General features: G+C 36.2%; 1 protein-coding gene and 1 long non-coding RNA gene across 2 annotated transcripts in view; one reads left to right on the forward strand and one right to left on the reverse strand.

Moving 5' to 3' along the window:
- Window positions 1-236: 236 nt before the first annotated feature.
- On the reverse strand, window positions 237-7722 carry LOC111049606. Its single transcript, XR_002605995.2, has 4 exons — window positions 7518-7722; window positions 4869-5146; window positions 3293-3397; window positions 237-277 (listed from the first exon to the last, which is right to left on the reverse strand). It is a non-coding gene; the product is annotated as an uncharacterized LOC111049606 (long non-coding RNA).
- Window positions 7723-7959: 237 nt separating this feature from the next.
- LOC111049608 (WW domain-containing adapter protein with coiled-coil homolog) overlaps window positions 7960-16210 on the forward strand; it is a 36362-nt gene continuing 28111 nt past the window's right edge. The window contains exons 1-6 of the mRNA XM_039431350.1: window positions 7960-8158; window positions 8273-8306; window positions 9533-9562; window positions 12125-12288; window positions 12851-12860; window positions 13938-14101. Coding sequence (XP_039287284.1) covers window positions 8118-8158; window positions 8273-8306; window positions 9533-9562; window positions 12125-12288; window positions 12851-12860; window positions 13938-14101 — 443 coding nt within the window. The 5' untranslated portion in view covers window positions 7960-8117. The remainder of the gene's footprint in view (window positions 8159-8272; window positions 8307-9532; window positions 9563-12124; window positions 12289-12850; window positions 12861-13937; window positions 14102-16210) is intronic.

Below are 16210 nucleotides of genomic sequence, written 5' to 3' on the forward strand. Positions count from 1 at the left end.
GCTGCAACTATTTACTGCGACTACGCCCCGTTTTGGAAAGCCAATTTTCTGACTCCAGCTGTTTAAAGTCTAGAACTTACCTGAATCCTAAGCTCGGAAACCAGCCCTTAAATTTCTGTAATCTTCTGAACGCTTCATACATCATTTCTTGATTATTTTACCTCCTTGTCTCTCTTTAGTTCGCCCTTCGTTGTGAAGGAGTGCATCTCATTCCTTTCCAATCACAGCAATTTATTCTCAATTAATTTTTCTTGTGATCCTCTAGTATCTCCAAGATCTGCAAAGAAAAATATATCATTATTTATTTATTTGTTAATACAATTACAAATCATATGAATATGATCGGGAAAGAACAACAGGCATAGCCCAAAACTATTCTGTCAAGATATTATTATCAAAATATTCATTTAAACATACATTATTTCGATTTTGTCAAAGTAGAAATCAAATGAGATGTTTTATTTTTCCAAATTATAAATTTAAATTGCAGAGCCATGATTTCGTGTCTGATTTAGTGAGGTCCACGTTATGATGGCAGTGGAGAAAGATAGGAGAACAACGTTACCGATTCTCTGTCTTGTCAATGCCTTCTATAGACGGTAGCTGATACAGGTTTATTGATGTAATATTAACTGTTCATTCTCGTTTAAAATGATCAATTATATTTTATTAAGCAAGGAATTATATTTTCAATAATTTCATAAAGAATTTTATAATTAAGATGAAATATTTTGTTAGTTAATTATCAACTCCACATTATAAAAGACGATCTGGCAACAGAGCAAAGGGAGAAAGAGATAGCGCTATCCGCTTTGTTGAATGATAGACAAGGATAGCAATACCATTCTAATAAAACACTGCCATTATAACGTGGACCTCACTATAGTCCACACTCTCGCCAAATCGCTTGGCCACGTTGGTCTTGCCATGTGGATGCTCGGCTGGCCACTCGCCTTCATTCGACAAAAATCGGAGCAATGGCAAGCGAAGGCCAGTGAAGGCGAGCGCTGGCAAACCAGCCATCCACACTCTTGCGATCGTCGTCATTTTCATGAACATGATTCTTTTCCAATCTACAGTGAGTAAATTTTTTAATTTCTATAGTGAGGTCCACGTTATAATGGCAGTGGAGAAAGATAGGAGAACAACGTTGCTAATCCTCTGTCTTGTCAATGCCTTCTATAGACGGTAGCTGATACAGGTTTATTAATGTAATATTAACTGTTCATTCTCGTTCAAAATAAATCAATTATATTTTATTAAGCAATAAATTATATTTTTAATAATTTCATAATGAATTTTCATAATTAAGATGAATATTTTGTTAATTAATTATTAATTCTACATTGTTAAAAGACGGTCTGGCAACAGAGCAAAGCGAGAAAGAGATAGCGCTATCCGCTTTGTTGAATGATAGACAAGGATAGCAATACCATTGCTAATCAAACACTGCCATTATAACGTGGACCTCACTATAGTTACACAAACACATCGATTTTTGGACGTACGTTTTTTGCCGTCCTTAAATAAGTTCTATTAGATTGAATCAAACTTGACAAACACATGATGTGTACAGTATATATACAACGTCTGATTGATAAGTTATTATGTTCAATCTAATAGAATTCGTAAGGCCGGCGAAAAATCGTACGTCCAAAAATCGACGTGTGTGTATAACAGAATAATAATATCATAGAGGAATAATAGCGTAAGTAGATATCCCATGGTATAGCGGATATGGCTTGAGGATGTGGCACTGGGATGGTTTTGCAGTTATTTAAAGAATAGGCAACAATGTGTTAGAGTCAATAACACTGTTAGTGAATATAAATCTGTAAAATGGGAATCCCGCAGGGAACAGTGATTGGACCTTGCCTCTTCCTGATCTATATAATGACTTATGTAACCTTAATTTAATCAATGGGAAAATATTGTCATTTGCAGACGATGCAGTTTTAATTTTTCATGAAGAAAACTGGGCTAGCACATATGACTCAGCTGCTAGGGGACTGGAGAAGTAAAAAAATGGCTTGATAGAAGAAAACTGACTCTGAATTTGTCCAAAATTGGCTTTTTTGGAATTTTCAGTTCTACCGATTAGACAGATATACCTGAAACACATCATATATATTATAAGAAGCTATCACTTTTTCATTTCATTAATAGAACGGATTGTGCTATTACAAGACGGGAGGAGTCAGGTCTGGTTACTGTTCCTAGATTATTGACTACTGCTGGTCAGCGTAGCTTCATATATTTATCTCCATTATTTTTTAATATTCTTCCAAGTAATTTGAGAGGTTTACTCGCCCAAAAAACTTTGGACTACATTTGAAAAAGTATCTGGTTAGCTTTCATGGCTGGGATAGTGCCGAGAATTTCTGGATTACATTAGTATAGTAATTATTTCAATTGAATAGATTTCATTTTGTACCACATCTTATATCATGTTATACACTGGGCTAGGCAATATCAGGTCATTATTATAATTTATTATAATTTACAATTTTGTTGCATTCTAACACATATGTATGTAAATATATTGATCTATTATAGCATCACTGATTTATCTTGTTTATTGAAAGGATTTGATTTAGTTGTTAATGTATATACTGTAATGTTAATTAATAATAAGTAAGTAGTCAAAGTACGGCTGCTCCTTCCCAAGCTCGAGCTTGCTCTTTTGGGGAAGTAGTTCCTTATGTTTATTTGTATTTCCTATTGATTCATTTTGTTGTTATATTCTAAATTGTGAATTATTGTAATGCTTTTTCAAGGAATAAATAAATAAAAAAAAAAATAGCGTTTATGTCGCAACTTTTACTGTTATCTCAAGCCGGTAGTCCACGTATTTCTTTCCCGTGAAACTGTGTGACGCTCGTAGTCTCTCATACTGTGCCGTTCATACACTCTCATCCCAACAAAACAGTAAAAATCGACAATAATCGACAGTAATCGGCTTGAGATAACAGTAAAAGTTGCAACATAAACGCCCTATACCATGGTATATCTACTTACGCTATTGTTTCTCTATGATAGTATACAACGTCAGATTTTGACAAGTTATGTTCAATCTTATAGAATTCAAAAGGCCAGCGAAAAATCGTACATCCAAAAATCGAAGTGTGTATAACATAATAATATCGAGTGACCTGACTGGCTCAGGTCTGGTGTCAGAGTTTTCAGGTTGCAACTGGTCAATTTCAGGGCTTCTGACATGACCTAACGACTGCTTCTTAGGCTGCCGGGACCGACGGTTCATCTAGACTCTGAGAATGAATTACCAACTCACCAAGAAGTCCCATATGATTCCCCATATCAGAGAGTGTCCCCAGATCTTGTTGCTACATGACTGTCATCAAAATCCTCTTTTCTTCTCAAAACACCTCACTCTCATCTGAAAAACGTTCATACATAATTGATTAGAACATTCAAATTCAATTCAATTTAAAAAGTTATTTATTTCTTAAGTCGTACAAGCAATTACAGTGTTAGCCTACATCATAAAATAAGAATACACTTTACAATAAAAATAAGACAATGTCAGCACCACAGAAATGACAGCAGATATACAAATATATATTAAAACAGGAGACAAAAGACATAAATAGATTGAAAACACTTAGAAACTTACATTAGAAGCGGAAATTTTCGGGAACTGAGTTCCACGAAACATGCAATGTAGACATGCAGTGCATGTACCACGCACTGCTCGGTTGAGGAAGGGAACTCAGTTCCCGAAAATGTCCGTTTCTAATGTAAGTTTCTAAGTGTTTTCAATCTATTTATGTCTTGTGTCTCCTGTTTTAATTTATATTACAAACTTTAAAGTGTCTTCTGTTATGTGCTGCAAATATATATATTAAGAAATATTTACTCTCTCAATACATCTTCCTTCAATTCAAATATTGAGGTGATGAAATGAGCATTCAAATTATCACTTTAATGATGATATATTGATATCGAAGTACTGTCTTATATAAACTTCCTTTATTATCATCCAGTCCCCAGTGGCTAGGAGTCAAATATGAAAAATGATGGCTCTGATAAAAAAGGATCGGCAACGTTGTTTCTCCACTGCCATTATAACGTGGACCTCACTATAGTCTGTCATTGGATGTATAGTGAGGTTCACGTTATAATGGCAGTGGAGAAAGATAGAAGAAAAACTGCGCTAATCCTCTGTCTCGTCAATGCCTTCTATAGACGGCAGCTGATACAGGTTTATTGATGTTAATATTAACTGTCCATTCTCGTTTAAAATAATCAATTATATTTTATTGAGCAAGAAGTTATAGTTTTCAACAATTTCATAATGAATTTTCATAGTTTAGGTAAAATATTTTGTTAATTATTTATTCTACATAGTTAAAAGCCGATCTGGCAACAGAGCAAAGCGAGAAAGAGATAGCGCCACCTGCTTTGTTGAATGATAGACAAGGATAGCAGTACCATTGCTAATCAAACACCGCCATCATAATGTGGACCTCACTGTAGTTGCCCTACTATTGTAGTATCACAGTATACATACAGTATGGAAACTTGGTTAGTACCCTGGCGCAAAAATCCGCCATCTTGTTAGGGAGTTCCGCATTGTAATAGTATTGATGGAAGGTTCGGATCACTTTACTGATCCGGATCAATTGATCTCGTTCACTGCCGCGAGCCAATCAGAAGACCAGGATTGGAACTTCCTAAGGTCACGTGACGTGTCTAGTATTTGAGCCATGTAGAAAACATTGGTTGGATAGGCGTTTGATTGAAAGTTTACATTCTGTATCTATTCTGTGGTAGTATGTCTAAACCCAATGAAATGGGAAAAACTGCTCAACTTATGATTAGATAAGGATTACAATAGATCCACTCACCATGCACAACAGCAGTAAGAAGATATGGATACTGTCTCTTCTCTATAGAATGTGTTCAAGGATGAAGTTTGAAGAGATGTTCAGGGTTCCATGTAGGCCTATGCTCCATTGTAGGACACCTCCAAGGCTACATTTCAGGACACCTCCAATGCTACATTTCAGGACACCATGTAGTCTAAATCATGAGGAAACTTTTCACCAGGGCCCAGATGTTGTAAATCTCTTCTGATTCCCTTACAGTTGTGATACATGATGATCTTTGGAGCCATCAGCTGTTACTAAAAAAGAGAAGAATCGAGTACTGCATTGAAAGAAATTGAACGTATTCTTGTATGGTGGTAACAAAGAGAAACAATTCAAATATATTCAAAAGCATTGTCTACTTCTAATATAAATACAAATATATATCTGAGTACCCTTTTAAATTATTTTGTCACATGTTTCGGCTACTAATACAATTTTCTACTAAACATGTCGTGACAAAATGATTTAAAAGGGTACTCACATTAATATTTTTATTTATATTCAAAAGCATGTATCCCTTTCTCTGTTGGAGAAAGCTACCCTTTTTGTTCATAATTGCTACCGTCATGCCTAATTGTTTGTACCTTTCTGACACGGCCTATCTAGAGATCCCAGTCATTGGCAACGACTTCTAGTATTCAAGTAATTCACAGAGAAGTGACGTCGCGGTGCTGACTTTTTGCCACTTCCACGCCACTCCTATATAATAGTAATAATAATGAGTTTCTGTTCATGGCGTGGTCATAGGTATGGCCGCAAGTGAACAAGTCTAGAACATGAAAAAACTGTCATAAGACAGGTAAAGAAAAAAGTTACAAGTCAAAACACACACAGCATGTAACGAGACATACCAAGCAGCAAGACTAATGCAAGAAGTATCTACTCACATGTATTATAAGCATCTATTATAACATATAAGCACATATAAGCACATATAACATATAAGCACATATTATAACATCTATAAACATGTATTGTAATGGAAGTTAAAAAGTCGGCGTCACACCACCGCCATGTCACATCTGTGTGGATTAAGCATCAAGCCACCAGACTCAGCAAACAGTGGGCCACTAAGACTCCAATACGACCTATACGGGCGTAATAGACGCGCTGAATTTATTTCGGTGGTCTTCAGAACGCATGGTTTCTTATGGAGAGCGTATATTTGGCTAGTAGTCTATAGTTTGTTTATCCCATAAGGGCGAGACTACACAAGAACGTTTTTTCGGACGAGACGGCAGGAAGCTCTTAGGCAGGAAGAAGGAAGATCTTAGGAAGATCTGCTCTTAGGCAGACGGCAGGAAGCTCGGAGTCACTAAGACTCCAATACGACCTATACGGGCGTAATAGACGCGCTGAATTATTTGGCTAGTAGCCTATAGTTTGTTTATCCCATAAGGGCGAGACTACACAAGAACGTTTTTTCGGACGAGACGGCAGGAAGCTCTTCGATTGGCTGATTGTGTTGACGTTCAACTCAAGGCGTTCTTGGGTTGAAGATCAACTTGTCTGAAAAAACGCTTTGTATGGCTTTGCACAATGACCTCAACTGTACGGGCATCTTAGACGTACTGATTTTTTGTTTGTTAATAGGATGCATCATCTATTAGGGCCAACCCACATTATGCGTTTTTTTGGCTGGACAGGAAGCTCTTAGATTGGCTGATTTGTTTGACGTTTGGGAATCAACTGATTCTGTAAGCTGGTTGATCCGATCACCAATCGGAGAGTTGCCTACCCTGCCGAAAAACTCATAATGTGGTTTGGCCCTAGAAGACAATGCAACCAATTAACGAGCGGAAAAAAATAAGGCGGCCAAGACGCCCGTATTGTTGGGGTCCAACTATTGTTGGGGTATCAGGGCATGGAGTCTCTGTGTTTTCAAACAAGGTGATTCCCAAACGCCGACTCTATCAGCCAATCGAAGAGCCTCCTGCCCTGCCGACTAGTCTGAAAACGCCTGAAAAACGCTCGAGTGGCCTCATCCTTAGTGTACAAATGAGTTGGTGACATTAAATCTTACTGCTTACTTGTTTTGTCTTCTCCGCAGTCTGCTTGACTATGTTCTTTACACTAGTCGCCAAATTCTAGCTGCTGGCCACCCGATTTGGGACACCAGGCTGGTGTCTCACTCGGGTCACCAGTGCGGTGCATACAATTCTGGTGTCCCAGCGTGCTTTACATTACGCCGCCATTGGTGGCTGGATGTGATACGAGCCTTAAACATAGCTGATATGCAAGGTGTTACAGTGTGGGACCCTTATGCAGCATCCATATGTTGGCCCAATGACGACCAGCACCAGTGTGTGCAAGGGTTGTTGGCTTTCACTTGCCTACGTTGGATTACCAGGCTGGGCTAGCTTATGTGGCCTGGGCATGAGACGTGGAGGTGTCTATATCCTCAGAAAAGAAGCCATAGTGACACTAATCACTTTTTGAAAATTTAGTTCAAGGTTGTAAAATTGACAGCCTGATACAGGACTGTCACTAGCAAAAATGCTGGGGAATAATTAAAAATTTGAACACCTTTCAAGTATAAACAGTAGATTATTTTCTGCATTTGTTAGTATGAAAATATTAACTACATTTTAAATATTAGTGGGAAATAACCATAAAGGTACTTACGTAATACTTCTTTTCGCTATCAGACGAATTTTGCAGTGATGTCACAGTATTTTGTAGAAACAAACAATGGAGTTAAATATTTTGTAGAAAGATTAATTTTTTAACAATGAACAATTGAAATCAATAAAATATTTGAAATACTTTTATAAACTGCAATAAAAATAATTTTTACAAATGGCTGACCTCGATCAATTTTGTCAGTGCCACCCTGATTATGAAAGCAGAACATCATTCAGCAGAGTTTTTGAGATTGATTTTAAGTATAGAGCAATTGAAATATCAATATTTTGATTGATAAAATATGAAATGATGATTATTATTTGTATGAAATTTTGTTATGTAATGAATATATTATACAATTTTGATTATTTTCGCGGTGAATACCGGGCAAGATGGTGCTGTTTGCAGCGGTTGTATTTTGCACTACATGGGAAGCTACTATCCAATCATGAGTAGCATTTGCAGCAGTTTCACGTCCTAAAAGTGACATGGCGTCCAGGCAGAAAGTTTGTTAAATTAGACGTTAATGTTGTTTTTTGATTCACGGGCATTTCTCGGGCTGTATTTGAAGCCGCACATATTTCACAGACACTTGCATTGATGGTAATGCATGCTAGGAAAACCCAGAGGATCGGCGATGGGTAGGCATTTCTTTCCTATTTAGTTCATTTGACACAACCTCTTTACGCCATTATTCGTTTTAATTACAAAATATCAATATTAATTGCTCATCTTATTGATTTCTTTGCTTGCAGGTATTTCGAAAAACACCAGACCCATCCCTACCAGGTAAGTTCGAGGACCTGAGATGCCGAGATCGATTATTTTGCTTGTCAACAGATGACTTCTCTGGCCTAGACTTAGCTCCGTCTAGGCTTTGGTTTGCAAATCTTGTTTTTCATTTTTGAGAAAAATTTAACTTTTTGCAGTTCTTTCAAACATTAATTCCAAACTATTCCACTCATAGCTCATTTTCAGTATTTATTTTGATGGGCCGAGTATTGTTTATTATGTTCTAAGTACTTGGCCTATCATCCAATTGCCCATTCATTATCAGAATAATTTATTACCTTACACTAATTATTAATTGCTCTTAGTACTTTTAAAACCATTACCATCCTTTTATTCGTGCATTTGCATAGTATACATACATTAATAAAGTACTAGAAACCCATAAATTCAACTTGGAATATCTAGCCTTTGTTATCCTTGTAAATGCTTAACATTTCATTTTATTCCTAATTTTCCAAGATTTTTTCCATTAATCATTCTTATTCGTAACTTACAAGTAGTTTTATTTTCTTCAATTTTTTTGATTCAAAGAATTAACCTAAATTTATTGATGAAAGTTTGTTTATCATCAAACCTAACTTAACCTATTTTGTAAAATCGATTTTTCAAGAAAAGCTAACCTCTTTTCAATGCTAACAGAAATTTAGTATTACAAAATTCAACTTTTCCTTTACATTCAAAATATTACTTCCTTTAGTATGAAGAATAATTGATAATTTGGTAAAAATTTACAAAATTCAATATTCAATTTCTTAAAAATATCAATCCAATTCTATCATTGATTTGCGTTAAACAGAACATTCATTTCAATTAAAAATCTGATTTTATTCCATAGACTAAATACGTTATCCTAATAGGTATATAAGGGAAAATATCAAATTTTACATAATGAAGTCAGGAATATTCTTCAATCTTACACAAACTAACCTTTTGATTTTAAAAACTAACCTATAAACTGTTAAAAAAGTAGCTCTTCCTACGGTATTGATTTACCAGTTGTCAAATTTGCAAAGTTAGGTTAGGAATCTCTTATTGCATCAATCAAAACAACTCAGTTGAATTCCGCAGTTTTAACTCCATTCAGAGATTTGTAATTTTCATTTCAAAGTAATTAATAATCTACTCTATAATAATTGAAAGATTGATACTATAAAACATTAGTTTTCAATCAAATTCTAAAAACAATTTCTTCTGTTCATCATTGTTTTCTTTTCCTTTTACAGGTTGTGAGTGGAGATTCGACTCATTTAAAGGTATGCACATTTTTTTCTTTACTTCGTGTATTTTTCTATGAATGTATGTGATTTTTAAAAATTGCTCCATTGTTTTCAGCTTTATTATTACAGTTCTTTACACGTTTTACTGGTACACAATTGGTTTACTATAGCCATCCTTTAGGCTATAGAACCAGTTGTTCATAATCTCTAGAATGTATCTTTGAATACTACAAGTATACAGAGAGCTCACATTTTGATATTGTGAATAATTGGTTAGTTTTCATCATTTCGGGCTCTCATCATTGTCCATTATTTACTTGTGAATATAATTACAGATCATATTATGAATATGATTTGGGCAGAACAACAGGCTAGACCCAAACTATTCCACCCCCAAATTATATCAGACCAATCTAAACTCTAGATACAAATTTCAACTTTGTTGAAAAAAACTAGACCAATTCTGGGTCAGTCACAAGACTATAATATTAATAAGAGCTTTATCTCAGTTTAGCAACTCAACTTTTGCTCTTTGAACATATATTTTCAATGCTCTTCCATTTTTAAACAGTAATCTCAACAGATAATCTTTATTCAAGTGTCTAGAGAAATTTCTTTTAAAAATATGGTAATTTTAAGCGGTTTCTTTCAAATTATCATAACTGTTTTGTAAAGCGTTTGGGGTATTTATAGATGCTCTGTCCTCTGAACTACATATTTGAGTGTTTGTTTAAGCGGACTTGCATTGGATACATCTGTGCTTTTGTCGTAAACTATTATTATTCAAGAACTAAGTTCTATCTCATATGAATTGGTTATACAATGAAGTCATTCAACTGTATCTTTAATCACCAAGTAACTGTTATTTGTAATACATCAGATGTGTGACTAATCTCTCACTTCTACATTGTTATGAAACCAGTAATTTTAACCGTGGTTAAATGGTATGAGACTGAATCAGAGAAGCCTTATTTCCAAGTTAATCTTCTCCAATTGGTTCTTATGGCTTTCAATCACGGTTAAAACTGAACAGAACTTTGTGCAACCGGGCCAAAAATTAAGAAAAAAAGAAGCCTTATTTCCAAATTAATCTTCTCCAATTGGTTCTTATGGCTTTCAATCACGGTTAAAACTGAACAGAACTTTGTGCAACCGGGCCCAAAATTGTTTCCAAGTCGAAAATATAAATCTGCTTACAGACTTATGCGCCACAAACACATGTTTTCCGCTCCTCAACAGCTGATGATGCCTATTATATCTGTATCTCACTGTATTTGTATCTGAAGAATACATGATGAAAAGTGTAAATCTGGATAAAAGCCCACGACAGTGAACAGTGAAAATATAATTCCCATGAGTTGTTATGGGATTACTCATACCGGCTCGTCCGGGCTAAGTGGAAATAGTCCAATTGGAACACGTGGGAATTATATTTTCACTGTCACTGTTGTGTGCAAATCCAGCTTTAATGCCGCATATCTACATATTGGCCCAATGTCACAGAATACAATACAGAATGGAAAGTCGGCTAGTATCCTAACGCCAAAATTTGCCATCTTGAAAGAAAAATCTGCATTATAATAGTAGCGGTAATTTTAATTTCTAACAAGATGGCACAGTCACGTGACGTGGACTTGGCGTCATGTAAAATGCATTGGTTGGATTGATACTTTCCATTCTGCATGTATTCTGTGGTAATGTCGACCTGCGCCAATATGTGGATGGGTGGATTATCAACGCTGGCCTTCATAAGGAATTGCATCTTTACCAGGCTGAGCCAGTGAGTGGGCCAACACGTGGACTATAATAGTGAAGTCCACGTTATTATGGCAGTGTTTGATTAGCAATGGTATTGCTAACCTTTTCTATCATTCAACAAAGCGGATAGCGCTATCTCTTTCTCGCTTTGCTCTATTGCCAGATTGTCTTTAACAATGTAGAATTAATAAATTAATCATCAAAATATTTAATCTTTATTATGAAAATTCATTATGAAGTTATTGAAAAATATAATTTCTTGCCTAATAAAATATAATTGATTATTTAAAACCAGAATGAACAGTTAATGTTTCATCAATATAGCTGTTTCAGCTACCCTCTAGAAGGTTTTCCTTTTTGTGTAGTTGAGAAGTTGATATTGTGGTAATTATTCATATTGAATAAAAAATACTAAGAAATTGTCAAAAACCACAGATTTATTGATACTTAGAAAGACTCGGTTTCGGTTATTACACCATTGTCAATCTCTGAATTTATCAGACAATTTTGTGGTTTTTTGACAATTTCTTAGTCTTTTTTATTCAATCTCTATAGAAAGCATAGACAAGACAGAGGATCGGCAACGTTTTTCTCCCATCTTTCTCCACTGCCATTATAATGTGGACCTCACTATAGGCATTAAGCGTGTGTTGGTGACGGCTTGTACTCAGCTTTACAGTTCACAAAGCTTGACTGTTCATCAGTGAAATAATCCATTGTACTCCTATCATCAAAGTCTTGGCAGTATAATGAGCGCTTTTGTTGTTATTGCTTCAACTGTTTTGTGTCGGTTTGCATTTCTTTGTATTATTTATTGATTGTTTGTTGTTGTTTTTGCAGAACTCGAAGTACAGTAGTGGCGGGGGAGGTGGCGGTGGCGGGTCGCGGGGCGTGAGCGGGCAGTATGCGGCTGCGACTGCTGACCGCTGCGGGGCAAAGGGGCCTGACTGTCAACCACACAACAAACCGCCACAACAGCATACACACTCGCCTAACAATTTCAGGTAAACATCTTTAATAATTCACTCATTATCAATTAAATAAAAAGATTAAGAAATTGTCAAAAACCACAGATTTATCGATAGAAAGACCAGTTTCGGTTGTTACACCATTGTCAATCTCTGATGAACTTAATACAAGAACAGCAGAATTTATAGGCCTACTAGTGGGTGAGTACTGCTATTGGTCAAGGGCATGAACGCCTGCCATTAGCCCGGCTAGACAGTCTCCTCCCTCTTAACAGTATAACAGAAATGTGATAAAATGGCGGCTTAAGCAACAGTAGTTTATCAATAATACAATAGTACTATTGTACAAGATACGCCAGAGAAACATACTTATTTGAAAGGTCAATAAAAACAAAAGTACATTAGTTAGTTTTAATTTTTTTTTATATGAGAATACAATTTCCCAAATTCTTTTTCACATAGTCTAGAAAATGACATCAGATCAATGGCGACCCCAATTGCTCATACACTGATGACCTCGATTTTTGAAATTTGTATACCCTCGTTGCAGTATATCAATCGGTATGTTGGCAATGGCGTCGCGAATGTTGCTCTTGAGGTGTGCTATGGTCCGTGGTCGATCAAAATAAACCGGGGATTTCAAATTATCCTACAAAAAAAAAAATCATTGAAGGAAGGGGGTCATTCCATGTCAAATCAACACACCCAATTTCCTCCACTATCTCAGATTTTGATGAAATTTGGTATACTCACTGAGGGTCCTAAAACTAAGAAAAATACAAAGTTTGAACATTTTTAGACAAACGGTTTTCAAAATATGACTATGTCAACTTATCGAAAAAACGCCAAAAATCAGTAAACATACTTTTTTGAAATCGCTCTAGCAGCGGTCCCAATCAAGATAGAGGACTGGGAATGGTGTCATTTTGCAGCATTTTCTATGCTCTTTCTTTTGATATGCAACACTATGAGGGTTATTCTGAAAAAATTTTGTCAAAATACTAATTAAAATTTAAATTAACATTTTTTAAAAAAGTACATAATTGAAAAATTCCAAATTTTCACAACAACTACTTAGTACTATTATTAATATAATGGTGCAGTATAAATGTGGGACTATAATTGATTATTTCAAACCAGAATGAACAGTTAATGTTTCATCAATATAGCTGTTTCAGCTACCCTCTAGAAGGTTTCCTTTTTGTGTAGTTGAGAAGTTGATATTGTGGTAATTATTCATATTGAATAAAAAATACTAAGAAATTGTCAAAAAACCACAGATTTATTGATACTTAGAAAGACTCGGTTTCGGTTATTACACCATTGTCAATCTCTGAATTTATCAGACAATTTTGTGGTTTTTTGACAATTTCTTAGTCTTTTTTATTCAATCTCTATAGAAAGCATAGACAAGACAGAGGATCGGCAACGTTTTTCTCCCATCTTTCTCCACTGCCATTATAATGTGGACCTCACTATAGGCATTAAGCGTGTGTTGGTGACGGCTTGTACTCAGCTTTACAGTTCACAAAGCTTGACTGTTCATCAGTGAAATAATCCATTGTACTCCTATCATCAAAGTCTTGGCAGTATAATGAGCGCTTTTGTTGTTATTGCTTCAACTGTTTTGTGTCGGTTTGCATTTCTTTGTATTATTTATTGATTGTTTGTTGTTGTTTTTGCAGAACTCGAAGTACAGTAGTGGCGGGGGAGGTGGCGGTGGCGGGTCGCGGGGCGTGAGCGGGCAGTATGCGGCTGCGACTGCTGACCGCTGCGGGGCAAAGGGGCCTGACTGTCAACCACACAACAAACCGCCACAACAGCATACACACTCGCCTAACAATTTCAGGTAAACATCTTTAATAATTCACTCATTATCAATTAAATAAAAAGATTAAGAAATTGTCAAAAACCACAGATTTATCGATAGAAAGACCGGTTTCGGTTGTTACACCATTGTCAATCTCTGATGAACTAAATACAAGAACAGCAGAATTTATAGGCCTACTAGTGGGTGAGTACTGCTATTGGTCAAGAGCATGAACGCCTGCCATTAGCCCGGCTAGACAGTCTCCTCCCACTTAACGGTATAACAGAAATGTCATAAAATGGCGGCTTAAGCAACAGTAGTTTATCAATAATAGTTCTAAGTAGTTGTTGTGAAAATTTGGAATTTTTCAATTATGTAATTTTTGAAAAAATGTTAATTTAAATTTTAATTAGTATTTTGACAATTTTTTTTAGAATAACCCTCATAGTGTTGCATATCAAAAGAAAGAGCATAGAAAATGCTGCAAAATGACACCATTCCCAGCCCTCTATCTTGATTAGGACCGCTGCTAGAGCGATTTCAAAAAAGAATGTTTACTGATTTTTGGCGTTTTTTCGATAAGTTGACATAGTCATATTTTGAAAACCGTTCGTCTAAAAATGTTCAAACTTTGTATTTTTCTTAGTTTTAGGACCCTTAGTGAGTGTACCAAATTTCATCAGAATCTGAGATGGTAAGATAAAATTTTTATTCAAAGTGTGTTGATTTGACATGGAATGACCCAAACGCATGTGGAAATGAGCCTCGTCACTGAAAGAAATGACCGCGTCCTCAGGCAGGTTGTCAATCAGCATATCACATGCATTTTGACGAGCAACAAAATCGCATTCAGTCAGTTCTTGAACAACAGCCAGTTTATAGGGATGAAATTGAAGGTCATGGAAAATTCGCCGAACAGTGGAATCAGGAGTCGCCATAGCAGCTGCATGTTTGCGAGCCGAACGCCAGGGAGAACGCACAACTGACTGCCTCACTCTTTCGATATTTTCCGGAGTTCTGATGGTTTGTTGATGTCCATTTCTGGGTTTAGCGACACTTCCACACTCCCGAAATGAGTTAACCCACAACAGAATCGATTTACGGCCAGGAACGAGTCTGTGAGGAGGAATTTCAAATCGAGTGCGGAAGGCACATTGCGTAGAAACAACAAGTGATCGACCATTAGAAAAGACGCTCTCAACTACGAAGGCCCACTACTCTCTAGACCAGAGCATGATGGCTACTTACTTGAGGGAGGATAAATTTTATAACTTCACCCTCCAGATGTGCCCACTCCTACCCCTCAACGCGACCAGTTCACCGCGCAGGAATTTTTTCAAATAAGTAAGTTTCTCTAGCGCACCTTGTATAATAGTACTAAGTACAATAGTTGTACCAAATCTGTGGTATTTGACAATTTCTTAGTCTTTTTATTTGATATCAATAATTACCACAATATCAACTTCTCAACTACACAAAGAGTCACTCATTATCCACCACCCTTCTGTTATTCTTCTTCATCCTAGTCCTCCTCCTCCTCTTCAATAATTAGAACACCCATACACACAAATTAGAGTCCAAGTCATTAAGTTAGTGAATGATGGCATAGTTAAAATATAGCATAAGTAGATATCTCATGTTATAGGTAATTTCTGTTTCAAATTTCAAGCTGATCTTGGTATCTCAAGCCGATTTCGGTCGATTACTGTCGACTATTACTGTGTTGGCCGGGTGAGAGTGTAAAACGGCAGTGTGAGAGACTACCAGTGTCACAAAGTTTCAGGAAAAACAACGACGTGTACTATTGGCTTGATAAACAATGGCATAACTTGGAAACACATGCTCTTGACTAGAGTTGAGTCTCTTCTCGACCTGAGTTGCGTAAGTGTGAGTTGAGCCTTATTGTACAGTCATAAACCGAGACTATAAGTGTCTTGATGCTGTAGAAGTGGTAAATCGGTCGAGGATCAAATTGTGAGTCTGGGACTGTACAATAAGGCTCAACTCACAATTACACGACTCAGGTCGAGAAGAGTGATGACTCTAGTCGAGCGCATGTGTTTCCAAATGGTGACACTCAGACCAGTCGATTCTAGTCTCCGCAACGTCACCCATTTGAAAACACATGCTCTCGACTAGAGTTTCTTC

The sequence above is a fragment of the Nilaparvata lugens genome, chromosome 6 (assembly GCF_014356525.2).
Source record: "Nilaparvata lugens isolate BPH chromosome 6, ASM1435652v1, whole genome shotgun sequence".
NCBI classification, from domain to species: Eukaryota; Metazoa; Arthropoda; class Insecta; order Hemiptera; family Delphacidae; genus Nilaparvata; species Nilaparvata lugens.